The sequence below is a fragment of the Melospiza georgiana genome, chromosome 16 (assembly GCF_028018845.1).
Source record: "Melospiza georgiana isolate bMelGeo1 chromosome 16, bMelGeo1.pri, whole genome shotgun sequence".
In the NCBI taxonomy this organism is placed as follows: domain Eukaryota; kingdom Metazoa; phylum Chordata; class Aves; order Passeriformes; family Passerellidae; genus Melospiza; species Melospiza georgiana.
This window is the reverse complement of record NC_080445.1, coordinates 2,605,140-2,633,118: the sequence shown is the minus strand read 5'-3', so window position 1 is coordinate 2,633,118 and position 27,979 is coordinate 2,605,140. Positions and strand designations below refer to the sequence as shown.

The following is a 27,979-nucleotide window of genomic DNA, read 5'->3' as shown; positions in this document are numbered from 1 at the left end:
ATTAGAGCCAGGCTTTGTCCCAGTACCTGGAACTGCATTCTGTGCTGAGCTGAGCCATTGCCATGGTGAGGAGCATCCCTCCCTCCTCCAGCACAGGGGAGGGTGCCGAGGCTGAGACCTACTTTGGTCACATCCCTGGCTGCTGTCATGAGGATGCCTGTCCCCATGGCAGGGCTTGGAAGATGCCCCCAGCTTTTGAAAAGGGAAAATGGGGTAGTGGGGCTTCCCCTGACATCTCCCCACATTTGCCAGTTTGAAGCACGACACCAGAGGCACACATTCTGCACCAGCTGGGAAAAGCCCAAATCCTTCAACTCTGCTCTGGCCAAACTGGCAGATTTGGCTAATTCCTGCCAGGATAGGAGTAGCCAAGGCAGTGGGAATTGTCCTGCCCACCCTTCCCAAAAACAGAGTGGTGCTTGCTCAGACACTCAGCAGTCTTATCAGTGCTCTGTGGGAATCCCAGGATGGTTTGGGTTGGAAGGGACCTTAAAATCCATCCAGTTCCAAGCCCTGCCACGGGCAGGGACACCCTCCACCATCCCAGGGTGCTCCAAACCCCACCCAGCCTGGCCTTGGACACTTGCAGGGATAGGGAAGCCACAGCTCCTCTGGGCAACCTGTGTATCCTCATAAAACATTTCCTCATAAAAACATTCTTCCTTATATCGAGTCTGAATCTCTCCTCTTTCTGTCTGCCACATAATATACCACACGAACTGGAAAACCACTCCAAGTGGCTCTGCACTATGGGGACGGACATGTCACACCAGTGGGTTCACAGAAGAGAGTGGGAGTGAGGGAAAGGGGCAGCAGATCCTCTGGCTGGGACACGGACAGGACGTGCAGCCAGGTTTGCACAGCAGGTGCTGATTTATTCAACCAGGAAACTCAACGAGTCACAGTCCCAAACACATCCCCAAAGGCCACGTGGAGCAGGAAGAAAACACAGAAATATTGTACCAAAAGAGAAGCTGAGGTTTCTAGGTCTTGTTGAGGGCATCTCCCGGTGGCCCCCACCAACTGCATTTTGTCATCCCTCTCCTCCAAAGGAGGACAAAGACCTCGTCCAGCAAACTGGGTCGCTGCAGGGAGCAGCCCAGCAGTGCTGCCTGACTGATCCCAAAAACCAGCCTGGAAACTGGGGCTGAGAAGCACAATTGGAGCAGAATTGGGCCAGGGGCCAGCAGGCAGCAAGGAAGCAGCAGTGGAACAGGCAAGCAGGGTTGTGGTGACAAGAGCCACCACTGCAAGGTGCCACAGTCACCGCGTGGGGTGTCTGTCTGTCCCCCACGCTGGAGGTTTTGTTCTTCTTGGCTAAAGGAGGCAACAGGGATAAAAATTACCCAGGGGTGCCCAGCAGCACAAGCTGCAACAAAAGATCTTGTTCATTAGAAAACAGCAACCTCAACAGCACTGAAATCGTCCTGCCGATACCACTGGCAATTGTCAGCCCGGTCATCATCCTCACAGCTTCTTCTGCCAATAATGACTTTGCTTTTCTGACAGCACTGGGGTGTGTGTGTTATTTAGGTCAGCTGGGGGCTGTGGCAGCTTCTCCCCCTGCCTTACATCTGAGCTGTGAGGTTTCCTCATCTGGATGCCGTGGGCAGGAGGTGCTGTTGGCTCCCTGGGGCGTTTCCTGAGCAGGTTTCAGATATTTCTGGCACTGTGGCTCACAGGGGGCACCAGCTCTGTCAGGCCATGCTCGATTCCCATCATCAACCTTGGTCACTTCTGCACACAGGGCCCTGTGGTTCTGGGATCAATGCCATTTACAGCACACTCATTCAGGTGCCAGCTCACAAAATTAAACAGGATTGAGGGTAAGGTGAGAGGCACTACCTGGCAATGACAAACAACCCCTTTTCTGTGTAAAATCCCATCCCAGGGCGGATTTATTTTCCTGGAAGCATCAGCTCCAAGTGAGAAATCCACACAGGAGTCAATATCCAGAGTGTGGCATCAATGCTGGACTTGATGCCAGGCTGCAGATGCCAGGGGCACTGGCTGGCACAGCCTCTGTGGGGCTCACACCGAGACACCCCAACACCTGCAGCCCTCCCAGTCAAGGTGTGCATGCAGGTGTTGCCTTTAAGCTCAGGCAAACATCCTGAGACCCTCCAGGAGGGAGGCTCAGAAGCTCCCTGTGCACCTGCCCAAGGGTGGGGAGGGTGCCAGGGTGTGCCAAAGGCAGTGCAGGGAGGTTTGGAGGCAGTGCCAGTGGCTAATTGTGAATAAACTGATGCAGGGAAAGATACCAACAACGTGGCGAGGGAGGAGAGAGAGACAGTGGATGTGAGTTTGGAGGACAGTGAAGGTTGTCACGTCCCATGTCACACAGATAACAGCCACAAACTGCACACAGTTCAAAAGTTCAGGAGTTGTTTTCACAGATTAAAACCTCGGTGATGGAAGTTCCTTGCTTCTTCCAGAAAGAAACTGTAGTAATGAAAATAATCATTGCAGCAAAGCAATTAAGGATGCTTGTCTTGTGCACTTGACTAAGCAGGTCCCCTCTGGTCACAGGTCAGTCTGGATTGCAAGCCAAGGCTGATAATGAAGCTGAGAGCTGGGAAGCATCTAATTGCTTAATTGAGCACAAAGACATGCCTTTCTTACAAGCAAAGCATCCTTTTGGGGCTGAGCTGGCACGAGAGCCTCAGGGTGCTGGGCTGAGGGAGGACCCCAGCACAGACCCCACGTGGGGTGGGTGGTGATGCAGAAACACATCCTGGCTCCCAGGTGCTGTCAGCTAAAATGCCAGCCCACCCCCAAATTCTGTCTGCTCTGCCCTCCTCTCCTCCGCCTCCAGCATGGAGCCTTTCAAAAATTCAGCTGCAAAAAGGAAGGAGGCTTTTAAAACCAAAGGAAACATCCCCTGGGCTCCTCATCGCTCCCTGGCAGCCCCACCCACGTAACAAGTCCCCAGAGCAGGAAAAGAGGAGTTTTAGAGGCTGGATTACAGCACTGGAGGTGGAGGGGCCCCTGAGGCTGCCTTTCTGCTCGCTATCAGCAGCCCTCATGCTCTGCACAAGCCACCCTGGCCACCGTGCCAGGCACAGCCCGTGCCAAGGGAGGGTCTCCAAGGGGCTGAGGAGCAGAAAACGTGCTCAGAGAACAAAATAAAGGGAAAAGCAAAATAGCAAGAGCAGGTTAGACAGGTCTCTCCCAGCAGCACTGGTCACTGAGATGACAGTGACTGTGTCACACAAAGCCCCTCTGGTCAGTGGAACCCTGGCTGGTAACACCCTGCAAGGGTAAGGGGCAGGATGAATCCTTGCCAAGCAGCAAAAGCTCCCCAGGCTGGAGCAATGAGCCTTGGGCAGCCCTGGAGGGCTCCCTGAGCTGGGAATGGAGGCAGTGAGGCTCCCAGCTGTGTTTTGGGGTGACTCCAGCAGCTGCTGCTCTGATGATCACCCTGGCACCACCCAATCCCTCCCACAGCTAAGGGCTTGCCCTGCCAGAAGAGCCTGCAAAGCCTGCAAGCCATCACTCAGGCCAACTTCAGCACCAAGGAAAGGGGAGGGAATCACCCAACCACGTGGGAACATCTGAGCAAAATAAACTTTCCATTGCAATAATTGGAAAGGCTTTGGCCCATCAGGATGGGCTGCCTCACATGTGTGCTGCTGGGGCTGAGCTGCCCCATCCTCCAAAGCCTCTCCTCCAAACCCAAGGTGCAGAGGGGGCTTTTCCAGCCCCTGGATTGACTTTGCTGTTTCCTTCAGGGCCCAAATGCTGGGCTGAGCCAAACCCAGTGAGTCCCACAGCCCCCACAGACTCACAGACAGAGCAGAGCCAGCCCTGGTGGGACTCTGCAGGGGAAAAGTGTGGCACAGTGCCAGGACACACGAGGCCACTTTGGCTCTCCCAGCAGCTCCCACTCAGTGCCTTGCTGTGACCCACGAGCCTCATTGACCCAGGAGCCAGCAGGACCACTGGAAATGAAGATTGCCCCTCCACCAGCTGTGTTTTTAATTAAAGGCAAGGACAAGGCTTTGCATTGCTTCCCAGACAACAAGTGACTATGTAATTTGTGCAAGAGACTGTCGAGACATTCTCCAGCAAAATGCAAGCCTGCTGTGTCACTAAGACATCAGCAGCACACACACATGCCCTCTGCATTCGATTATAGCCTTGCTCACTGCAAGCTTTCTTTCAGTTTCTGCCATCAGCAGTGGCTGGGACAAACACAGAAGGGCAAGGGCAGGTCCTGGTGTCACTTCCAGGAAAGCAGAGCTCTTAAATACATGTGCAAATTCCAACCTGAGAACTCTGCGCCTGGGAAATTACCCAGAGTACTAAACAACCCATTAGCTGTGACCCTGGTATAATTGAACCTGGGAATTTAGTGAGTCTGTCTCTCCTAACAGCAGTGGAGATAAAGCCAAACAGATCACAGATAAATTGCTGGCATTGAGGAAATCTTCTGCAGTAAAACCTCTCTGCTGCACTGGGAACGTTAAAGGACATATTCCCATGGAGAATGGTGTATCAGTCATACAATACTATTAGCTAGCACAGGTAGTGTTTAGAGATAGCAGATAAGAGTTTCAAGAGACTGACTGTTAAGTGCACAGGTAATCCTGCTCTCTTCTGCACAGGAAACTGCGGCTCCTTAAAAGCAGCCTTCATTTTGTTTATGATTTTTACAAGAAAATTAAAAAATTGTGCTGTTACATATGATCCACCCTGTGTAAACAGCCCTGCCACCTGTGCTGCTCACAGGAGAGAGGAAGCATCCCCAGGGAGCAGAGCAAGGTAACCTGTGACACTTAACAACGGGTGAAACCGACGGCTTTGCCATGCTGCTGCACCCCTCATCTTTATTACAAACCCTGGAATAAATCTGCTGCTGCCTGAACTTAGCCAACCATGGAAAAGCAATACGCTGGGGTTGGATCTAACACTGCTGAGCAAATGTCCCCTTTCCCCCTCACTCCAGAGGGGCATTTCTGTCCACGGATGTAGAGCAGCAGGGTGAGCTCCTTACCAGTGGCTGCGCACACAGTTGAGCAGCAGGATCACAGCCCCCAGGCAGTAACAGGCAGCACGGGGAGAGCCGAAGGTTTGGCTGAGTGCTCGTGTTTTGTGCTCCCATCTGGCTACCTGCAGAGACAAGGGAAAACAAAGTGGGTGGTTGGGGTGCCTGGAACACGCTGCCCCAGGAGCACAAATCCCACGGCCTTGGCCTCGCGCGCTCAGAACGCTTTGTCTGAGTGGCTTTGTGCAAGAAACAAGTGGAGGCCACTGATGGGACGTGGCTGAACCAAGTCTGGGGATGGGAGCTCTTTCTCCCACCTGGGCTAGACCCTGTTTGCATTGCATAAACCCTTGCACACAAGGTCAGCCAGCAACACCAAAAAAAAAGAGGCTCAAACGGGCTCAAGAGGCTCAAAAAAAAAGAGAAAAAAACAAACCAGAAAATACCCTACACATCAGTTTTAGGACTACAAGGACATGTCTCCAACAAGGCTGAGAGACTTGCAAAAGCTGTCCCCTGACCATCAGAAACGAGGCCCCTGCTGTGGATCCTAATATTGTTCTCCTGAAAGGAAAACAGATCCCTGAGTAGGGGATGCACCACAGGGATGCTCAGCTCTTATTTTCCGGGCTGTGGCATCTCCCACAACCAGTCCCAGGGACCATGCCTGCAGGAACAATCCCTCCCTCTGCACATCCAGAAAAGTTTGCAAGCTCTCCCTCAAGCTTCCCCAAGACAAGATCTGCCAGCTTTGCCCAGAGATCTCCTTCCACTTTAACCAGCTTAGCCTTCATTAGCACTCAGCAATTGTGGCCATTCAGGTTTAGTCTGCCCTCCTCACCCACCCCAGCCGGCAGTGACAGCCCAGGACTCTCACATCCACACACAGCATCCCTGGGGAGCTGTTAGCATCCTCCACAGCAGACTTTTCCCTGGTTCCCATGTTCAGCTCCCTGCCCTGCAGATGCTGATGGGCCCCTTCCCAAACCGCCCCCACAGACGAGGAGGTGCCCTCTCACCCTGGGGGCTGCTGCATGCAGGTGGTTGGAGCTGCTCCCAAAATCTGCAGAACCAGACCCATCCCAGTCACCAAATCCAGGCCCAGAAGTCCCAGCTGACAAAACCCCTCAGAGCTACTTTATCCTCTACCTTTCCTGCATCCCTGGGAAAGATGCTGCTATATTTATCGCCCTCTCAGGCTCCACTCTCAGGCACCAAGCTGGAGGTTTGGATCAGACATCAGACCCGAAATTCCAGCCAGGGAGAGAGAGCACACCTGGGCAATGAAGCAGGAAGTGGGAGTCAGCAGAACATCTCGGCACCAATTTGCTTCTCAGACATGGCTGGCACTTGATTAGCTCCAAATGCACTTCACTCCCTCGCACGGAGCCTGGGCAGCTTTCGGGGGCACCTGCAACCCAGCTCTCCATCTACTCTGAATGTATTTGGTAATTTATTGGCTCAATTTGAGCAGAAAAAGGCAGCTTTGCAGGTCTCGCTTTCTTCCCAGGCTGTTGCAGAAGCACAAAGTGCTGCTGGTGGAGGGGGACTGCTGCCTTCAGGAGCGGGGGGAACGATGAAAACCTCTGATAAGCAGGGGCACTGATTTCACATGCTGAGAGCTGATTCAATTAGTTATGCAATGATTGCTCTGAAATTACAAATCCACTCATGACAGAGAGAGCTGCTTCACTGCCTTTTTCTGGCTGGTATAAATAGTTTGTATTCTAAATTGAATTTAAAACACCGTGCGTCACGCTGCTGCTAAAATCGGAGCTGCTGTTTGAGTGCTGAGAGAGTGGAAAAAGAAATATAAGGTGCATTACCACCTTTGGAAAGCAAAAAGAAGTGACCATACAGGTGACTTGAGTCACAGATGGAAAAACGCAGCCACGTGCCAGTTATCTGTACCAGCTTCCTAATTCCCTGGAAATTATTCTGGCGGCGTTTGCACGGATGGCAGCTCCTGGCTTGCTCAGGGAGCTCGGAAGAGCTCCTCAGCAGCAGCAGAGCTGAAGGAGGAGGAGAAGGCAGAGCCACTGGGATCAGGGGGAAGAGCTGGTGTGCTCCTGGGAGCCACGGAGGCGGTCAGTGTGATTACCCTCACCTTTAGAAAGGCACATCTGGGCAGCAATCCCGGCACCAGGGGCCGTGCTCCCGAGCCCTCCAGGCAGCAGCTGCCACGGCTGCGATGGGATCGCTCCCAGCACAGCCCCGTGTGTGCTGCATCACACAGCTGGGACCGAGATGCCAACTCTTATTTAGCTGTCACAGCCTTCAGATGGGACCCCAGGCTCCTTTTCAAGGCCACACAGGAGCCATCCCAAGCAAAGCTGGGAGCCAGAGCGGGGCTGGAAGCGGCGGCACCCACCGGGCCCTGCGGCGATATTTCAGTAACAATTAATTAGTTCCGGTTCTGGTTCTATTCCTTGAACAGCTAATTAGTTCTGGCTGGGTTCTAATTTTCTAATTTTAGTCATTTTGAGCTAATATTAGCACTCGATCGACCCACAGCTACGCAGCAGCCTTAATGGCTTTATAAAATCGTGAGCTGATGTGTTGTTATTTGCTGTGTGATGGATGCAAAATGCTTCCAGCATCTTCCATGGCTGTGTGTGGGACAGAGCAGGGCTGAGACCAGCAGTTTCCCAGGAGGCTGCAGCCATTCCTGGTGTGCTGTTTGCCCTCCCAGCTAAGGTGGGCACTGTGCTGACCATGGGCAAGCCCCATGTCAGGGATGTGTGTCCTGGAAAAGCAGAGAGAGGAGCATTTTTATTTTTCTTCCAACTCCAAGTTTGGAAATGGAGTTAATACAAAATTTCCTGACTTACCCAAGGGTCAAAGCAATAGAAAAAATTCCCCCTCCTAAGCTCCCAGAACTCTGCTTTCACTTTAGGATACTTGGTGAGGGCTGCAAGTAATTTTTTTAATGTTTCCCCCAATGCTCGTTATTGAAATAAATCAAGGAGCGGATGTGGCTGCAAAGCCAGGGATGCTCTTGGGTCCCATGTTCTGCCTTTGGCAGGCCATTCTGGGGGCAGGCTCAGCTGGCTGATGTTCCCAGGGAATTGCTTCCTTCTAGACGTAAATTTGGGGCTGATTTCTACGTAACCGATCCAAGACATTTCCCCAACCACTCGGGCAAGTGCGTAAACAAAAATGAAAGCACAGGCACACATCCCCAGTGCCTGCCCTGATGGAAAATGGGAATGCTCTGCATTTCCTTCTCCCTTTTTTTTGGGTAGGCAAACCACGAGCCACCTCGTGAAAGGCCACAAATAACCATTCAAAAAGCAATTTCATCTCAGGAGCTGCCTCGGCAGCAATCAACGGGAAATGCTCTTTCCAGCTCCGTGTGCATGGCAGACCACGGCCTCTCATTAATATTTAGTATTTGTTTGAAGGAAATTGATTCTTTTTGTCTGCCATCCAGGGAAGCTGCCTCCTGAACATGCTACATTTTAATTGCTCAGCGCCAGCTCTGAATTAGAGCCTTTGTGCTGTTTCATGTGACTCCATTGCTATATCTGGCTCGCCCCAGAGGTGGGCAAGGAAACCAGATAGCCTAAAGGCTCAGGACAAAGGGACACCTTGCATCTCAATGCAAATCAGTCATTTTATGTCCTCACATTGCCCCATCACCATGGTACCCAAAGAAAAACGTGCAGGGACTGATGAATTTAGCCTTGTGGCACTCCTGGGAGGCTGGGATGGATTAGCAGCTCCTTTCAAACCAAGGGAAACTGAGGCACAGGAGCATTGAGGTGAAAGTCTGCTTCCAGTCTGCTTCCCAGCTCTCCAGGGAGCAGGATTGAGGGGCTGGGTCTACATCCTGCAAAATCCCATCATCCACCCAGGGAGATGCTCTGCACATTTCCTGGGGATGCCCTTGCCCTGGACAAACTGTTGGCATGGAAATATTCAGAGTCCAAGTCTGGGACAGAGAAAAGATATCAGTGAACAGGATGTGCTCCCTTTACATACCCATCTCACAGTATTTGACAGCATGAAGGATTTTCCCCCATCCCATGGGGTCTAGGAACCTTGCTAGGGGGTTCTTAAGTCAGAAATTCCATGAAAAGTCCAGAGGAAGAACAATGAGCTCTCCAGGGCACATCTGAGCCCCAGTCCCAAGAGGATGCAAGTTCATAGAGCAAATCCTGGATATATGGGTGATCCAGCCCCAGCTCAATAAAAACCTTCAGGCAAAACTGACCTGAACAAACTGATTTTCATAGAACCACTGAGTGGTTTGGGTTGGAAGGGACCTTAAACTCATCTCATTCCACCCCCTGCCACGGGCAGGAACACCTTCCACTATCCCAGGCTGCTCCAACCTGGCCTTGGACACTCCCAGGGATGGGGCAGCCACAGCTTCTCTGGGCACCCTGTGCCAGGGCCTCATCATCCTTATAGCAAGGAATCTCTTCCAACAGAATAAATTTCTCCTTCAGCCTGACCTCTCCTAGGCCAGCCATGGGGTAAGTTCTCCCCTGGGGTGCTAGGGCAGGAGAATCCCTCACTCTGGGCTCCATGTGAGCATCTCCCACTGGGAAAGACATGCCCCAGCTGGCTCCTGACCTGCTGAAAGAGCAGGAAACCTGATATTACCCTTACTGCACCCACAGAGACCAGAGGCATCGACCTGCTCCTGTTACGAAAAATCCATTTTTCCCTCTCTGATTCCCTGTAATCCCTCATTAAAGCATAAGGACATTCTCTGCTCTCTGTCACTGCTTGGATGCTGGAAAACAACCCTGCTCACAGATATTACATTTATTTAAAGAAAGGGAGGAAAAAGATAGACCTGAGCACCCAGGGCCTGGCTGTGGTGCAGGCAGGGAAGCAGAGCTGGAAATGCAAGCACTGGGGCTGGCTGACCTTTGCCAAATGCCAGAGTAGCCAGCCCTTCTGGCTGTCCCAAGGGGCTGGGGAGGAAATGAGTATGGCCTGACCTTGTCCCTCCTAATCTGGGGCTCGAGCCCCACTGCAGCCAGCAGCACCCAGAGCACACAGAGCAGTGCCCAAGGGGAGCACCAACAGCACCAGGGGGACACTGTGGCCACCCCGACAGCCTGCATCACTTTGGCTGAGTGAGTCCCTCCTAGGTAAGAGAAACTCAGTGTGTTCCAGGAGGTTGCAAAGCTTAGGAGAGACAGGAGGGGAACCTGCAGGGCTGCTCCTGGGGAGGATCGTGCATGGGCACCCCATGGGATGTGTGGGGGCTGCTCCTGCAGCTCACCAGGACAGCAGTGAGCCCCTGGCACAGCAATGACACCACCTGAGGCTGGCATGTGCCCATGTGCAGCCACATCAGCACCAGGCTCAGGCTTTCCAAAGGCATGTGCAGAAAATGCCCCGGGGACCTGCGTGCCACTGGCAGCAGGAACATGATTAGCAGGAGCTCTGGGCAGCAAGGCAGGAGGAAAAGAACAGAACAAACCACGGTTTTAATTTGTACAAGCTGGTAATTATAGTTGCTATCTGTCTGAAATCTCTATTGAGTTTATTTAAATATGTTCTCCGTGAAGGCCATTCAGACAGGAATTATCAAGGTGTTGCAGCAGAGGAGATAATGCCATGCAGTTTTCAACAGATCAAGGGCTGATTAGGAGGAATTAATTAGCTGCTTAAACAGTCCTTGACTCGCTGCAGCAATTAGCTGTCACCTCCCTGCAGTCACGTTCCCAGCACAGCGGTGCCTCCGATGCAAAGCACAAAACTCCTTCCCTGAGGGCTGGTGGGAGCACCAGGCCAGCCAGGTGGGCACATGGCCCTGGGAAGGGGTACTCAGCCCACAGGAGCCCCAAAGACACCCCGTGGGCAAGGCTGGCACACAGGCAGGGTGAGCTGGGCTGTGGGGACTCCTGTGTGCCCACCCCAGTGCCCATCGCTGGTCAGTGATTCCCAGCATGGGCACCATTGGGTGCATTCCCTCCTCCAGCCTTCAGCAGGCCAGTCCCTGAGGCATTCCCCACCCAGCACCTCTTCTGGGCTGGGAAGCACCCAGCAGATCATCCAGCAGCCTTTATCCCCCTTGATGTCCCTCTGGTGGGGTGGGAGCATCACCCCTCACCTCTGCAAGCACTAAACCATGGAAAGCTGGCCCTGCAGAGCTGGAGGCTGAGCCACCCCCACTGCACACTGCCCAGGAGGAGAAGCTGGCACTTGGGGTGACCAGGAGACCACCATGAGGCTCTGAGCCCCTCCTGCCAGCACAGAGCCTTGCAGGAGCTGCCAAGCTCCTCCAGCATCCCAGTGGGCTCCACTTTGCTCCCTGCCTGCACTAGGAAAAACTGTGGCAGCTTTGGATCACCTGATGCAGATGCTGAGTTACTTCTCTGAAGGTTTCTCGGCTCACAGGCTCTCCATTACAGAGAGCCATCAGATGGTAATGCAGCCTGAAAGCTTTTTAGCAAATGATTAAAGCCTTGTGAAGTTCCCCCACCAAGTACTGGAGCAGCAGCTTCCAGTTCATGCAATTAAAACACTGAACTGATATGAGAAGAGACAAGCAGCATCTTAATGGTTTCATGTGAGCTGTGAGGCAAACCAGGCTGAGGACTGTGTCCGTGGAGCTTATAATGGTAATACCCCAAGAAAAGATGTACCCAGAGATGGTTTGATGGCAAGGAACAGGTGCTGGGGACAACAGGTGACAGTCTGAGCCCATGCAGGTGGAGGCAGAGCATGGCAGAGCCTGGAGGCTCCAAGCACACCCTGGTTTGAGGGCTGGCAAGTGTCCCAGGAGATGGGGACAGGCTGGCCCATCCAGATCTCCCCAGCAAGCTGCACCAGTTGAGTTTTCCCCCTTTGCCACTCCCTCACTGGTGTGATGGCAGTAAGAGCTGTCAGGGAGCACAGCTGAGCAGCACAGCTCAGCCCCTCCACGCCTGCCAAGGGCTCTCAGTTTGGAAAGGAAAGCGTCCATTTGACGCAAGGAGGATTTTTCCATCGCCTTTCACTGGCTCTGGATGGGGGGTTTGTTGTTTGTTCCAGCCAAAAGAAACAGGAGAGGGATTTTGGAGAGACAGGGCGATGTGTGGCCTGGCTGTGCAAGGACACTGAGGTGAGGAACAGCCAGCTGGAACACTGGGGCTGCACACCCAGGTGACAGAGAGCTGCACAGAGGGAAAAACCACATGTCTGCAGGCTCTCACAGCGGAACATGGGGTTTGGAACACACAAAGGGCTGCAAAAAAAAAAAGGAGAACATCCAAGTGCTGAAGGAGAGAACTACCTAGAAGCAGAGAGCAGGGTGGGCTGCCCTCCAAAACCAAAAAGCTGAAGTGAGATGAGACAGCGTGACAAACCCTCACTGTCTACAGTCCCCATCATCCAAACCAGCAAGTTAAGAGGATGAAACATAAGCTGGAGTGCCTCTTGTAGTGACTCTGTCCTCATGAATGCCGCCAGTGAGGTCAACAGGGTCCAGTCTGAGCACTTTGACACAGGGAGAAGAATAAAGCGACTCCACTTGTAGAGAAGCGGAAGGACACTGAAGTAACCCAGCCTGCCTCCACCACTTTGAGCCTAAAAAACAACCCTCCCTGCACCCATGCCTAGTGAAAGTAATTGGACTGAAACAGCACAGGTCACCTCAGCTAACAGCCTTGAGCTGGGGAAACAAAACAAGTCTGCAGGTAAACAGATAAGGGTTTCATAAAGACTAGGTACACTTTACCTCAGAGTTATCCCTCCAGATTACCTCCACACGAGCCTTTACCTTGAATCCACTCATGATAAAGAGTGAGATAAAAAATTTCATTTCTCTAATAGTGTTTATGTGATTTGTCCAAGTAGGATCTCATTAGCTGGCTGCAATGAAAACAAGCCCTTGCTTAGTGTATGCCAAGGCAGCCTGGGTCCATCGATGTTCCATGAGCCACATCCTCTCCTCTTCAATAAAAACAAAAATGACACAGAATATGGGCTGTATTTGCTAGCAATTTCCAACACAAAATCCGAACAGTTTCTCCTCAAAGCAAAGAGCTCATGATTTATGTCCAAAGAGCTGGAAGCTGAAGGCAGGTGATTTCAATAACCCAGAACGAGCTGTGTTAATTAATTCTGAGAGTGGGCATGGGGAGCCCTTATGATCAGCTCCCCGAGAGCAGAGGGGAAGGGCAATGTGCTCCCACCACAGGCAATCAGCCTCAGCCCAGCCCCATTTTCCCAGCCAGCAAATCCCATGGAAAAACTATTTGTGAAATAATGATTTCTCCAGAGCACAGCACGGGATGGGGAAGGAGCTTTCCAGTCCCAGCCTGGGCTGTGGAAGGGATGGCCCAACAGTGGGAGGGACACGGGCTGCATGGGGGAATGGGGAGCATCTGGGACACACCCAGCTCTTCTAAACCAGGAATGCAACCAAATAAAATAATCTCCTGAGATTAGGGAAAGGCAGAAACTGCCTCTAAACGAATATGTGGGGCTCTGCTGGAGCTCAGAGGGAAAGCAAGTGCTGCCAGATGAGCATCTCGTGAGCAGGACGGTGAAGCATTTTTCCAGATTTCTTTTCATCTTCCATGCCCAGATGACTTGGCCCACACTCAGCTTCCCACTGCACACAGTCCCCATCCAGAAAACCACAAGCCTTGTATTTTCACACGTTCCTCTGAAGCTCAGAGTGTTTTCCTTGGGGCAAACAGATTGGAAACAGGCAGCCCATAGCAGGCACTTTCATAAACAAACCAGAAGCAAAGGTGTGTGCCAGCCTCCTGAGTGACTGAGAACATTCTGCCCACATCACATCCTGTATTTGCATGGGATTTTTTCCTGTTGCTTGTACTCATGCAGCCCTAAATAAAGCAAAGCAGAGGAAGAGCCTGAAGTGTTCTACACAGCTGCTTTCATTGAACCAGGCCCTCTACCCAACAGACCCATTTTCAAACAAAGCGATCCAACAATAGCACTGACGATGTTTGGACTGGCACAGATTTAGGAAGACAAGCTCTGTGCTGCACCACACTGTCAGCAAGGACTCAGTACAAATGCCACGTTACAAGATAAACATCTCTCCTTTTTTTTTTTTTTTTTTTTTTTTTTTTAAGACCTTTTACTTTTTCCCCTCAGTTTGGCTGCGTTATTTCCAAACAAGGCCCTGGATCCCAAAGGATCAGAGTGCTGAGGTCAAGTCCCCCTGAATTCACTTCAGAGCCTTGGGTTTGGTTTAAAATGTGGAGAAAAAGCTTTATCTGCATCATGAAGGATCTATTCTGCTCCTCAAAGAGCAGAATGCTTCCCAATGCTGCCGCAAACCTGCAGTTCCAATTGCTATCACCGTTGCAAATAAGGTCAGCCTGATTAAAAAGCAGTTATTCCAGGTGGAGTGAAAATGCTCAATCTTCAGCCAGAGTGTGCTATGTAGGAAATATCCTGTTCCTGAACTGAAACAAGCCTTCATAGGCTCCAGGTAAAAGGAGATTGAGGTCACCTAAAAACTGACATTACTTGCAGCCTCTGATTCATTGCAGAGACTGTGTAAAGCTATACTGGAGGTGTCAGCTAAATCAGGTGTTTCTTTCCCTCCTGTATGACCTGTATTCAATTGCAGATACAGGTTCAGGTACCATTGTGAGCAGCCAGCGTCCCCAGCCAGCCCAACCTGCAGATGTCACACTGCCTGCAATTGAAAACTAGGGCTGGATGCTGCAATATTTCAATTCAGACAATTACTCAAGGAGCTGTGGCCCATGGGAGTGAAAATACTCTGGCTCTGTTGTCTTAAAGATTAAATCTGAAGCTCCAATTCACCCAATGTATGAGTAAGAGGGAGCTGGCAGGAGAGAAGGGGATGGAGAAAGGCTGTGGGTGACAGCAAGCAGCAGCCTCCAGAGACACAAACCCAGCAGCACAAAAACACCCAGCCCCACAGAGGGGAAGATAAAGCAGCTGAGCCATCCCAGCACTGCCTGGATCCTGTGTTTGATGTGAAGGTTTTCAGGACTGGGCATCATCTTTGCAGTTTGCTCTCCTTAATGGGTTTGCTTGGATTCCAGCTCAGCCCAGCTCATTAGCCACACTGCTGAATCCCACACTAATTCTGCATCCCTTCGACTGCTACAGATAAATAACAAAATTGCCTCCACGCAGGGGTTGTTTTCTTCCTTTCTCCCCCTCATGCAGGTCTGGGAGCATCTCATGTGTCTGTTAATGAAGTCCATAATATCCAGAGTTTCCCAGCAAGTAAAAATTACAATCATTAGCCAGTGAGTGATGAGACAAAAACACCATTTCTGCCAGGCTGGCAGTAACAGTACAGCAAGTACACGTCCCAGAGAGCTGAGCCCTGCTCTCCTGTAATGTGGTACCCAATGTTCTTCATTAGCACCTCTCCCTAATAGAGCAAGGCAGCGTCCTGCAGCAGGTCACAATTACACACAACAATTAATCCAGGGAGAAACAATGACAGGCAGCGCTGTCATTTGGAACACTTTGCAGAGGGGTGGTAAAAAGATGAAGTGGAAGAGGAATAGGAGCATTTTAAAACCCTGCCTGAAACCAAAAACAAGTGGAGGCACAAGTGACAGCATGGAAGAGGAGCCATGTCTGGTTTCCTTGAACACGACTTTGTAATTTTTGTTTTAAATAGAAGAGAAACTCAGCAATTACTCTTTTGGTCACAATACTCCAGTGACCAGGACAAACAGGCTCAGACCAGGACTTCTTGTGCTATTTGCAAACAACACACAAAGCCAACTCAGCTTCTCCCAGAGCTGCAGCCTCTCTCTCTTGCTGCCCTTTTGTGAAATTAGGGTTTAATTCTCTAGAATAAGCCTGCTAATAAGGAGTCCCAACACAGCCATCCTCTGGACAGCGTGTACCCGCTCATTGTTCCCCCAGGAGCTGTGATGGGAGGGGGACAGGGAAGGGGGGAGAAGAAAATAAATCCCCCTCAGAGAGCACAAAATGCAAGAGAAATCCAATACTCCTTCACAGAGGAGTGAGAGGTGGTTGGAATAGAGGTACTGGCTGCACTGGCCATGCTCAGCAAAGCACTGATTTCGTCTGGAAGGGCCTCCTGTCCTCTCCCAGCTGGACAGATCATGTTCCAGGCTCTGTGTTAAGCTCCCCTGGGAACATTTCCCACTGAGGACACGCATGTTTGTGATGCTGCTGTCGTGGCAGCAACAATAGAGAGGGACAATGTGATCTTTATGTAACTCTGGCTCCGTTCCCCTCTGCCCAGGGATGAGATGTTCAACACACGGGCACCACAGGTAACCACAGCCTGAAGGGTTAAACACAGCCATTGGACCCCTCTGGTGTCACACTGGGGTTCCTCTGGGTGTGGATGGGTGTAACCATGTGCCCCATGGTGTTTGTTCATCTGTTCAATGCAAGAAAAGGAACCCAAAGCCAAGTGAACACTCAGTTATCCTCAGATCCAGTGATCTGCATGCCAGGGGAGCTCCTTCCCCTTCCTGCAGCCTCAGAGACCAGTGCTGGGATACACACACCAGCCCTGCAGCCAGTGCTCAAAGATTCTCACAGCCTTTAGCTCCACAAATTTCTACTAGATCTGGACAGAGCAGGAGGAGAGAGGCTGAGAAAGTCCTTCCAGATATGGATCTGCACTCAAATCTGCACCAGTGGCCAAAGCTTAATGGATACAGGAAGAAAAGTAATGCTCCTCATTGGGCAATGCACCCGCTTCGGCTTCCGAGTACATCAGTCTCTGGAAAATGATTGTACAACAAAATCTCGGAATGAAACTAATTCAGCGCTGCTCTCCAGCCTTGGGAATGAAATGAGTAAGTCTGCAGTCATTACAACAATGTCCTGGTAAAAATAAACAGGAAAGGGCACTAAGTAGGAATGCTTCATAGTTAAAAATACAGTATCGCGTCTGAGGTCATTCTGGCTTTTTATAGGAACAGGCATGTGTGCCTCAAAGTGATCAGATTGGGTATTACTTCCTGTTACAGATGGACATCTCAGTCACAGACAGATGGACAAGGTTCATTTCCCCAGTCCAAAACCCTACCTGGGATGATGCAGACTGAGCATCTGCTACTGGGCTGGCAGCTCTGAGGGAAAAGAGGCAGGAATTGGAACACCTGACTACACGGGGGGATTTGGGGTCTGTCTTCCCTTCACTCAACAAGACTGACAAGGAGGATGCCCAACTTTTTCTATCTGAAAGGTGCAGAGAAGAGGTTTGAGCCAGGGTGGTCACGCTGAGCAGCAGGCAGGCACAGAGACGATGCTGGACAAAGGGCAGGAGGCAAGAAAAGCAGGGAGAAGAAGTACTGTAAAGGATCATAAAAGCTGCATGTACACTTTTCTCCACAGAAAATGTCTTTCTGCTTTTATGGCAAGGAGCTGCAACAATTACAGCTTCTTTTATAAGCGAAGCAGAAACCAGATAATGAGCAAACCTCCCACGGTACAAAGGAGGTGACGAAGGCGTTCTGGGAGCCCTGATGGTCAGGCTTCCCTGCAACAGCCAAAAGCACAGAAAATTGCTAAAACCCATCTCCATTTCACCCTCTTCAGGGCTGTGAGCTGTTCATAGCCTTTTTCTTCCCCAAAGTACAAAAAGGATCACACCAAAAATGGGCCTATACAGACAGCAAGTGAAAACCCTTCAGCCAGACAAAGCAGAGCTTGCACATGCAGACCTGCAGAATGAGCCCATGGCTGCACCACCCCTGGTCTGGGAGCGTAAAAAGAGGGAACAAAAAAAGGTTTCACAAAGAAAAAGCCAAGTAAGACATTGTCCAACCCAGGTGAGTCTGTACTTCACCACAAATGTTCAGGATTTCAGTGACACATGGGAAAATCAAGAGTTCCCACCAGTCATCTGCTCCTTGACCTCAATACCCACTGAACGAGCAGAGCAGTTTGATGAAGCCATGTGTATGTGCAGGTGTCTTCTGGAAACCAAATTTTTAACTTCCTAAGAAAGTTGCACCTCATTCCTGCATGGGAGCAAGCACAGAAGTCCAGACGGTTTGGTAGGGAACAGGAAAATTCAGGCATCAGCTCCACAGCCCTTCCCCTGGATTGGGGTCACCCTCCAAAATCAAAATTCCCTGTTCTGTAAGGTCAGTTGTCCTCCATCAATGAAATACATCAGCATCAGCTTCCAAAAATCAACTTTTTTCCCCTGGGTTTGGGTACAGGGGTTTAAAGCTGTGTCAGGATCCCTTAGGAAGGGGAATGTAAGGGGGCTGATGCAGGCAGGCAGCCTGGGAGGCTGCACATACTTGTTTGCTTTAATTAAGATGAGGTTCCTAATATTCACAAGGAACCAATGTCCAACAAGCACTGCTTTGACCAGGCTGCTGAAATACCTGCTGCCACACTCAGGAGAGCAGGGATGTGGGATGCTCCTGCCAAGAGCCATTTCCAGCTGCACATGTCACTGAGGTCATTAGAGAGGTGGAAAACACAGGGAGGGTTTTGCTTTAGTGATTTACTAATCCATTTCCCACCCATTTGCTGCTGCCATGTGAGCAACTGGAGATGTGTTCTCTCCGAGTTCATCCAGGAGGGAGAAAAATAGAGAAAAATGAGGTGACATTTTCTTTGGGGTGCCACCAGCCTGTCACAAGCCAGAGTCAGCACCCTCACCATGAAACCCCAAGGATTCCCTCCCCACATGAGTCTCCAGACATGCAGAAGACGCAACTGCATCCTGCTGGAAGCACAGCAGCAGGGCTTACAGAAATAACCTCCCAAGAGCACCCAGCACACTGAGTGTCTGCATTTCTCCATCAAAACAGCCTATTTTGGGAGATCACATCCTTCTGGGAACTGGGCAGGCTCCTGCTAAACAATCTGTGCCATGGCACAGCTGGAATACACCCGGCTGATGTCTGTGACTGTGGCAGGCCCCTGCCCAGCCCCTGCACCACTGACACTCCAGGGCTGGCAGTGGGTTTGTCCCCTCCAGCAGCTCCCCATCCCCAGGCTATGCACAAACACTGCCACAGCCCAAGGCCACACAGGAGGAGCTGCCTCTTCCACACCTGCTGCTCTGGGTAGATAAAACCACCTTCTCTTTTGCTTCCAGCTGCACCATTTCCCTTGTCCCATGAGACACAGGTGGCCGCAGACTTGCACGTGAGAAGGCTTAGAAGCAGGCTGGCAGGAGAGGGATGGAGAAGAAAGGGCCTCTTCCAGCTTCCAGGGTCTAAAGATAATCCTCTGATCCCATATGGAAACACGACTCTTGGCTTAAATTTTTTTTTTTCATCTTTTGTGTGTGTGCTGACTTACTCCAGCAAGGCTGCCAGAAGCCTGCAGTTTATTTTTAAAATACTAAACAAGAGAAGTCCAATATATACAACAAAGACCTTAAGTTTTCACAGAAGCACTCTGCAGATGCTAAAAAAAGGAGGTGGCTTATCGGGTCAGCTGCGAGGTGAGAGGCAGATTCTGACCTTGGTTTTGAGAAATGCTGAGCTGGCACGTCACACACCAGCTGGATCCCAAATTCACTCCAGGAACAGGCACAGAAATGGCTCAGCTTCCCAAGCACAGCCTGCCTTGGCAGGTACCCGTGCTCAGTGGGTGGGCAGCTGCTGGAATGACTGTCACCACCTCACCCAGAGCCCTGAGACCGTGCCCAGCTCGACACACAGACAAAGCACCTCAGCTCCCGGCTGGGCTCCACCATACCCCCACCACAGGCAGCTCAGCCTGCAGGGACATCATAAAAACACACTGCACAGCCTCTTCTAGAGGGTTTAGATGAAAACACCAGCACCTCCAGCTGTGAGGCTGTGGGAAGCAGTGCTGGGACGGAGGATGTGCCTCTCCCTCAGGGTGACAGCGCTCCTAATTGTGCCAGTCCAGCCGGCACGCCGGAGGGTGCGACCCAGTTCTGGGGCTTGTTATGAGGCTCACAGCGGTGCCAACACGCTGGAAAAGCTAAATTTAGGAGATAAACAGGCCTGGTGTTACACACCCAGGCAGGACTGGCTCTGTTACGAGAGCTGGAGAATCGATGCCGCCCGCTTCCGCGCGTTACAGCGGCGCTGCCGGAGCGAAAGCGTTACCGAGTCACTTGGAATAAAATTGCCACTAAATGCTATTTGGGAGATGGGAAAAAAAAAAAAAAAAGGCAAATCCTCACTCTTTCTCAGCTATTGTAGGAAATGAAAATGGCTATTGCTGCCTGGTAGAGAGTCCAATTATGAATAATGTGCGTTCTCTCCCTGCACAAAGGATGAAAGGCATCAGAGCTGGTGGTGACATTTTAAGACCGGAGATGTAAGAGCGGATCTGAGCCTCATTGCAAGCCCAGCTTTACCCCAATAAAGAAACACTTTCTGCAGTCAATTGCCTTGCAGCGTAGCTTGAAGCCCTGCTATTGATCTAGCATCTGTTATAAGCAGATAATCATCGCCGCTGTGCCATGGCTGCTATGATGGGGTCTAAAAGCACTTTCCAGAAGCTGGTTGAGGGCTGTTTTCTGCTCTCCCCTGCAGCTGCAGGAAGGCAAAGGTTTGTGGGGGAGCCCACAAAAGTCTCGCAGGTTGACAGAATTTGAAGGCCAGAAAGAAAATATTGAATTCCTTCCATTCATTCATCTCCCAGTGCTGTAAACTTCAGGTGACTGAGGTGCACTCCCTGCAAGGCTCTGCTGCCATCCCAGTCCTCACACAGTTATTTTACACCCTGCAATTTCCTTTCCCCAGCGAGGTGCTGACACACCACCATCAAGCCACAGCTCAATCCTTTCCTTCTCTAAGACAGGCAGCGAGAGCTGCTGAAATCTCTCAGCATCAGGCTTTTTTCTCCTGTCCCCAAAAGGTTTCTTTGACTCACTGAGGTTTGAATCCTGGCATCTCCTGAGCTTCCATCTACTTCCCAGCAGCGTGGGGATGTTTTGGGGCAGGCACCTTCCTCCAAGTTTAGCAAGAAGTGGTCAGAGTAGGTGAAATCAGAAAATCAGACAGCCACTGTCTGCAATCTTCCCCCTCCCTTCCAGTGCAAGCACTTCTTACCCACTAGGCAGATTCCTCCAGTCTCCAAAGAAGGAGAAAAGGATGGGAAATTAAAAATAAATGAACCAAGAGATACACATCCATCAGGAGTCAGGTGTTGTCAGCCCAGGTCCCTGTGCAACTACTTCTTTAATCAAAACCTCATGCAGCTTAAACGCTTGACAGAAGTCTAGAACAGACATCGTGCTACCCTGAACAGGAAAAGCTGCAACCTTGAAGAATGAAATCACTGTCTGATGGGGTCTATTTTCCTTAAAATCACGCTAAATTACGCCAAGCCCGTTCCTAGCAGTGACATTTGAGGTTTCACCCTGCAGATTCCTGTGAGACACACGGGTGTCTCTCGGGGGTGACCAGAGGTGATGGGAGGAGTGAGGGCGCCAGCTGAAGATGAGCCATTTCTAAATCGGTCCGTGACGCCAGACCTAAATTTTTAAGAGGCTCAAATCAAGAAAAGATTGCTGATGGATGCACTCCCCACTTCAAACTCACTTGCGTGGTGATGGACGTCAGACTGCCGGCCTCATGGCTATGCCTGGCTGCTACTGGGAGGGACAGAAACCTTCCAGCTTTCTAGAAACTCCTCGTGTGCCAAGGCTCAGCCAGCTCCTTAGAGCCTGCTGCATGCAGGTTATCTGCCTCTCTTGGCTTGAAAGTGTTTGTCCCTGAGGATTTTTTATTTACTGCCTTCCTTAGTTACCAAGGGATGAGGAGTTTCTCCCATCGTTCTGCGGCTTTCCAAACACAGATGGGATTTATTGAAGTTCCTGCTGCTCTGGCCTCATTAACGTTTTATGGCACAGCTCCAGAGATGTGCCTGCTCCTTGCTGGGTGCCCCTCTACAGCCCCACGGTGGCTCAGGTCTCTTGGCTGCACTGAACATCCCATCCTTGGGGAGTTTTAAGTGATTTCATTCCCAAAACAGCTCTGCTGCTTCCTTTTGAGACCTCACCTGCACCCTGTCTCCTGTGGGAACACAGCTCCCAGCAGCTCCTCTCATAACAGACACAGTGGGTGGGAAAGCAGAGACAGCAGAGAGGAAAAAATATGAGAAAAACGAGAATAATGCAGTAACACATTCAGGCTGTGCCATGGACAATATAACCTGTCCAGGGACAGGCAGGATTTTCACTGGCATGAAGGGAGTGGAAGCAGAGGAGGGGGTGCAAGCCCAGGGTTTGGTGAGGAAATGCAGCACGTGGCCATGGGGAGACATTGCTGGAACCCTCTGCACATGCCTGCAGGGAGGAAGGAGGGAATTGTGAGTCCTGAGGCCTTCTGGAAAAGCTTTTCTCCCCTGCAGAGAACAGGAGGGAGCATCAGCACAGCCCAGCTGGAGTCTGCAAATTGCCCCATTTAGGCTCTGGTCCTCAAAATTGCTCTTACCTAAAGTACATCCACCGACCTGACAAGCACCACATTTTTCTCTGGTGGCCACACTCCTCCACAGCCTCCAGAGCTTGTGTTTCATCCCCAGACTCTACAGGTTTTGTCCCAGAGAAACATGCCTCTGCTCACCAGGTCACCTGGCTGTGATCATGGCCTTGGGATGTGCCTCTCCATGACCCAAGCACTGCATGGAGCCAGGGTAGCCCCACCACACATTTATTCAGAGGCACTGCACAGCAAGGACAACCCAGCACCAAACTTTGGAAGAGGCAGACCTGGCTGGAGTTCAGCAGAAACAGGGAATTAAGACACTGAACTAAATCAATGCATCCCCACCCAATTTCTATCCAAATCAGGAATTTCATGCACAGGAGAGATTTTGACCAGCATCCCACATTAGTTATTGAGCAGAGAGAGCACAGAGTGCTTGGCACTGTGCAGGATTCCAGTCTTTGCACTGAAGCTCTTGGAAACCCAGAGTAATTCAGATGCAGAAGCAAACTCAGCTGCTGGGAAGGAACTCAAACAGCCAAGGACAGAGAGAGCCTGTGCAGGGATGGAGGGAAAGAAAGAAGAGCTGCTGGCTGGGTGCAGGGAGGGGACAATGAGCACATGGATAAAAGGATGGGCAGGAGGTAAAGGAAGGAGGTCAGGGAAAATCCATGGAGAGCCAGGGCCACTCTTGGTGATTTGTACCTGACAGTGGGGGCTTGTCTGGGGCTGCAGGACCCACAGACTCCCTGCAAGAGCCTTCCAGCATTGCCTGGTGTGAGCCACACACCGGGACTGCAAACAGCAGGGAGATGCTGGGGGGCTTGGGCAGAGCAAGGATGGAGGCACACGGACTGCCAGACCCCCCCGGCCCATTGCAGAGGGACAAACACGGAATGCCACGCTCAGAGCTCTCCCCAGCACTCAGCTCAGGCTGCTCACTCCAACCTCCTGCTCGTCTGGCTTGGAGTGCCACCTGCTGCCAACGGCGCCGTCCTCCAGTCCCTGCGAGGGGACAACAGCAGCGCAGAGCAACAAACTTCCTGCTCTTACATCGGCGTTCCCTGTCCTTTAACAGCAGCCAAACCCCTGATCCAAAAAGCAACGCTATTTCCCAAGCTGCAGGCGTCCCGCGAGTTGCAGGCATAGCAGCAGATGCTAATAAAGTGCTTTTTTCTTTGCCTTTCATGCAGTTTCTCGCTGGAGCCAGACTCTCCCCCCAGAGACCACATCCTGAATCTTCCTGTTCATTGATTCTTTATGCTAAATGATGACTCTGCAGCCGAAATAATGTGGCATATTCCAGCTCGCATTTCAGCCACCGTGAGACTTTTTAATAATGAGTTGCATGAGAAATTAGGGAGGCTGCAACAAAGAGCTCCGACAGAGGTTTCCAAAGTGACTCACAGCCTGCAGAGCCTCCCTTTTCCAAAGCCCAGTGTGAGACAATCTCAAGAGCCCCCACACTCAGAGACAGAGGAGTCCTTCCCCTCTGGAAAAATAAGGGCTTTTAGAGGAGAATTCTCCAGGGAGAGAATCCCTGCAGGGAGGTTTGGTGGGTGGGTTTGGGAGTCGTGGCTGAGGTAACATCCCATCCCCAGCAGTGCTCACAGGGGTGCTGCAGGGTGGGAGTCACCTCATCCTGGGCTTCCTGCTTGGCATTATTGGCTCTGGAATGCTCTAGAATGGGGCTAGCAATGACTCCTGCAGGTTTTGCAAGGAGGCAGCAAAGCACAGCAGTAACAGGCAGTGGAGGTTTATCCAGCCTTGGCTCCCAAAGCACTGTGGCACCCACAGCCACAGCAAACATCACCCCTGCACAGGTATCCTGCTCCTCGTAGGGCTGGCTTGCTGCCAACCCTGCAGCTCTCTGCCAGGCTTTGCAGCGTGATGGAGGAGGGATTTTTTTCAGGCCAACTTTTGGCTGACTGTTTTTGCTTCCTGCCATCCACAAGAGCAGCTGCCAACATATTTCAAGGGGAAGCAGCAGGCAGCATATCCAGTGCAGCCACCCTGATGGGGATTAATGCCATTCATGCTCAGCCCCAGTAGCGAGCAGAGCCTGGCTGCTGGGTGGGACATGTGGCTGAAGGATGGGTTTGATTGCTCTGCTCCAAATTCCTTCTGTTTCCTGAGCTGGCTCCCACCTTCACCTCCTCTGTGAAAGCCCTCACAGTCACCCCCAGCCCCAGGAGCTGCAGCACAGCCCCCTGCTCACCCACTCCTGAGATCTAATTGAGCAAAATTCCTCCACCCAGCCCAGCACACTCCTCAAAAGAGATTTTTCCTCCCAAAGGAAGCTGGGAAAGGAAGGCTGAGAGTAAAGGAGCAGCTGGCACAAAGGCAGTCCTTACCACATTCCAGAAGAAAGGGTTGAAGGCTATGGAGAGGACAGCCACAATGAAGCCAGTGTCAGTGACATCCACGTAGCCAAAGAGCCGCACCATGGCTGCCACATCCACCTGTGGAGGAAGGGATGGTTACTGCACTTCACCTCAAACCAGCTGCCCCAAGGGTACATGAACCTTTTACCAGCCCTAAGCAATGTGTTGTTACAGCTTGCAAAGTGCTGTGTCAAGGTGCAAAGCCCAGGAGGAGGATGGGGAATTCTCCAAGCTGTCCCCCCAAACCTCACACTCACAGCATGCCCAAAAGGACACGGGATCAGAGGTGACACTGCTGCTCTGAGGACGAGCACCAGTCCTCAGCTGCCAGCTCGTGAGTGTTTTAGGGGAGGGAGCACCATTCCACAGCATCTCAGCATCCCTGGGGACACAGGGCTGTCCCAGGGGTGCTGGTCTGCATGGAATCCCCTAGCAATGAGCTGTGTCAGCTTCAAACTCGTCTCCCATAAAGCCAGAGTGATGCAAACCCCCTCCACAGCAAGGGGGAATGCATTTGCACTGTATGGAGCTGCAGAAGTATTTCCTGTCTTAATGACAACAACAAAACCCCCTTAAAACTCACTGCTCTCCTTTTTAAAAAGAGATATTTTTCCCCAGACAGCTCCCTGACATTGTCAGTGTTTTTACGTGCAGTAAGCCATGCTGCTTCTCACTCCACACTCCCTCTCCTCCCTGTGCTGGTATTTGGATGAAAAACAGCCAGTGTCTTTTTTTTTTTTTTTTCCCTTTGGTCAAAACCTTTGAAAACAAAAAACAAAATAGCCCATCCCAAGCCCAGCCTTCACTTGAAACAAAACCAAGACAACAACATCGAGATGTGGAAGGATTTTGCCTCCCCAACACAGCTGTGTTTTCAAGACCTTTGGATGCCAGGGGACAGGCACAGCTCGAAAAGGTATCAGGGAGGGAAATTCCCACTGGTTCCTCACAGGCTCTTGGGAGGAACCAGAGCCACAGTGTCATCCATGGAAAGGGGCTGGGAAGACCTGCACCTCTCCTAGGCCAGGGGAAAGGCTGTGGGAACAGCTCCCATGCTGGCCCAGGGCACATCCAGCCTCTCCAAGCGCCTCCTGCCCAGCCATGAGTGCCCAGGGTGCAAAGTGCAGGAGCAAAGACTGCACAGACCTGCGGAAAGGGGGGATGGATCCTCACTGGGGCCCACAGTTGCCCTCAAACCACCACTGCCCAGGTCCTCCAGGCTCCTTCATCCGAGCCCTGGGGACACAGGTGCTGGCAGGGATCAATGGGAACAGCCCCCATGGCCTGATCCAGACCCATCTCCCCCTGTTCCCACCCTCCAGAGCCTCTCCTCCCCTCCCTTCACCCCCGAGCAGCCCTTGCCCACCAGACCTCATCCCTCCAAACTGCCGAGCCACAGCCCGAGCAGCTGCTGGCACCGGGGCCGAACTGTCTAATCCCGCTTCAATTGCGATCCCGTGGGACCAGGACAGCTTCTTTCCTCTCGTTTTGTACGCTGCTGAGCACAGTGCTAGCACGGGCTGAACAAAAGCTTCTTGACCTACTAACTCCTGGCAGGCACCATCGTTAACATCGCACTCACCTTCTTTTCTCCTGCTCAACAACCAAATTCGCGGCAGCCAGCGGGAGGCAGATTGGCCTGTGCCTGGCTGTGTGCTTCTCGGGATAAAAGGGGAGCCCTAATGGGATGAGCTGTCTCTGCGAGCTGCTGGGACAGCCACGTAACGGGCACAGAACATTCAACTTTGCCCCGTCCTCCACGCTGGGGGATCAATGACCGTGGCGAGCGGTGCCCGCTTGATCAAAGCCCCGAAGTCAGCAAGGGTGGGAACAGCACGGGCAGCTGGGCGAGAGCTGTGCAGGCACACAGGTGAGAGCTGTGCAGGCACACAGGTGAGAGCTGTGCAGGCACACAGGTGAGAGCTGTACAGGCACACAGGTGAGAGCTGTGCAGGCACCCAGGTGACAGCTGCTCGGGCACCTGGTGGGACGTGAATGGGCACACGGGGAGAGCTGTACAGGCACCCAGGTGAGAGCTGTGCAGGCACCCAGGTGAGAGCTGCACGGGCACCCGGGTGGGACAGGAACAGGCACACAGGGGAGACTTGGGGAGAGCAATACAGGCACCCAGATGAGAGCTGCATGGGCACTTGGTGAGAGCTGTATCGGCACCAGAGCGAGAGATGAATGGATACCTGGATGGGAGCTGCACGGGCCCTTCAACAAGAGCTGCAGGGGCTCCCGGGTGAGCCGCTGGCAGCACCCCCGGGCATCCCCGCAGTGCCAGCGCAGCCCCTGCCTCCTGCTCAGCCCGTGCCGTGCCGGCTGCGGTGGCACCGGGCTGGGCAGGGCGGTGGGCGCACCTAGGGAACGGGGGACCGAGCATCCCGAGGCCTGCTGCACCTGCGGGGGCGATTCCCAGCGGATCCGCCGAGCCCCGCGGCGGCACCGGGAGGGCGGGGGATCCATGCCCGGGCTCCCCCCGCTGCCCCAGGCCGGGCCCTCCCCGGGGCCCTCCCTCCCGCGCCCGGCCCGCCGGTACCTGGCCGTAGTCCAGGCCGCCCAGCCCCTCGCAGCACTCCCGCGGGAAGCGCCGGGCCCCGCCCGCCGCCGCCTCCCGCCGCCCCGCGCCCGGCCCGCGCCGCCCCGCCATGGCCGGGTGCCCCCGCCGCTCCCCCGGCCCGGGCCCAGCGCCGGGCCCGCGGTGGCGCTGCCGGGAGCCGCGGTCCCGCCCCGCCGGGAGGAGCCGGGCCTGGAGCCGCGGCGGGCCCGGGGCCTGCGGGCCGGGGGCAGCACTGACCTCAGGCCGCGGCTGCGTGAGCGTGTGGGGCCGCGGCCGGACGGACGGAGAGCGGCCCCGCGGCTGCACTGGGACCCGGCCCGCGGGAGCGGCGGGAGCGGGCGGGACGGACCCCCCGGGGCCGCAGCGGGAGCTGGGGAGCGGCTGGGAATGGGACGGCCCTGGTGGGAGAGGGAGCGAGAACCGAGTGGGCGCCGCTGCTGCGGGGGAGAGACGGGCACTGCCAGCCCCTGCCCGTTCCCTGCCAGCCCCTGCCCGTTCCATGCCAGCTCCCCTGCCTGCCCCTTGCCTGATCCCTCCCCGTTCCCTTTTGCCCAGAGAAACCGTGGCTGCCCCGTGCCTGGAGGAGGTCCAGGCCAGGCTGGACTGGGCTTGGAGCAACCTGGCCTAGTGCAAGGTTTCCCAGCCCATGGCTGGGGGTGTAATGAGGTGATCTTTAAGGTCCCTTCCAGCCGAAACTGTTGTA

The 27,979-nt window shown here is 52.8% G+C and overlaps 1 protein-coding gene across 2 annotated transcripts in view; it reads right to left on the bottom strand.

The window, feature by feature from the left end:
- PEMT (phosphatidylethanolamine N-methyltransferase) overlaps positions 1 to 27,563 on the bottom strand; it is a 41,890-nt gene extending 14,327 nt beyond the window's left edge. The window contains exons 1-3 of one of the 2 annotated variants that reach the window (XM_058035350.1): positions 27,514 to 27,563; positions 24,684 to 24,791; positions 4,997 to 5,112 (exon numbers count right to left, since the gene is read on the bottom strand). In XM_058035350.1, coding sequence (XP_057891333.1) covers positions 4,997 to 5,112; positions 24,684 to 24,776 — 209 coding nt within the window. In that variant the 5' untranslated portion in view covers positions 24,777 to 24,791; positions 27,514 to 27,563. Of the gene's footprint in view, positions 1 to 4,996; positions 5,113 to 24,683; positions 24,792 to 27,255; positions 27,314 to 27,513 lie in introns of those variants that run through there. The other variant, XM_058035349.1, reaches the window with a different exon arrangement.
- Between the last annotated feature and the right edge of the window lie 416 nt (positions 27,564 to 27,979).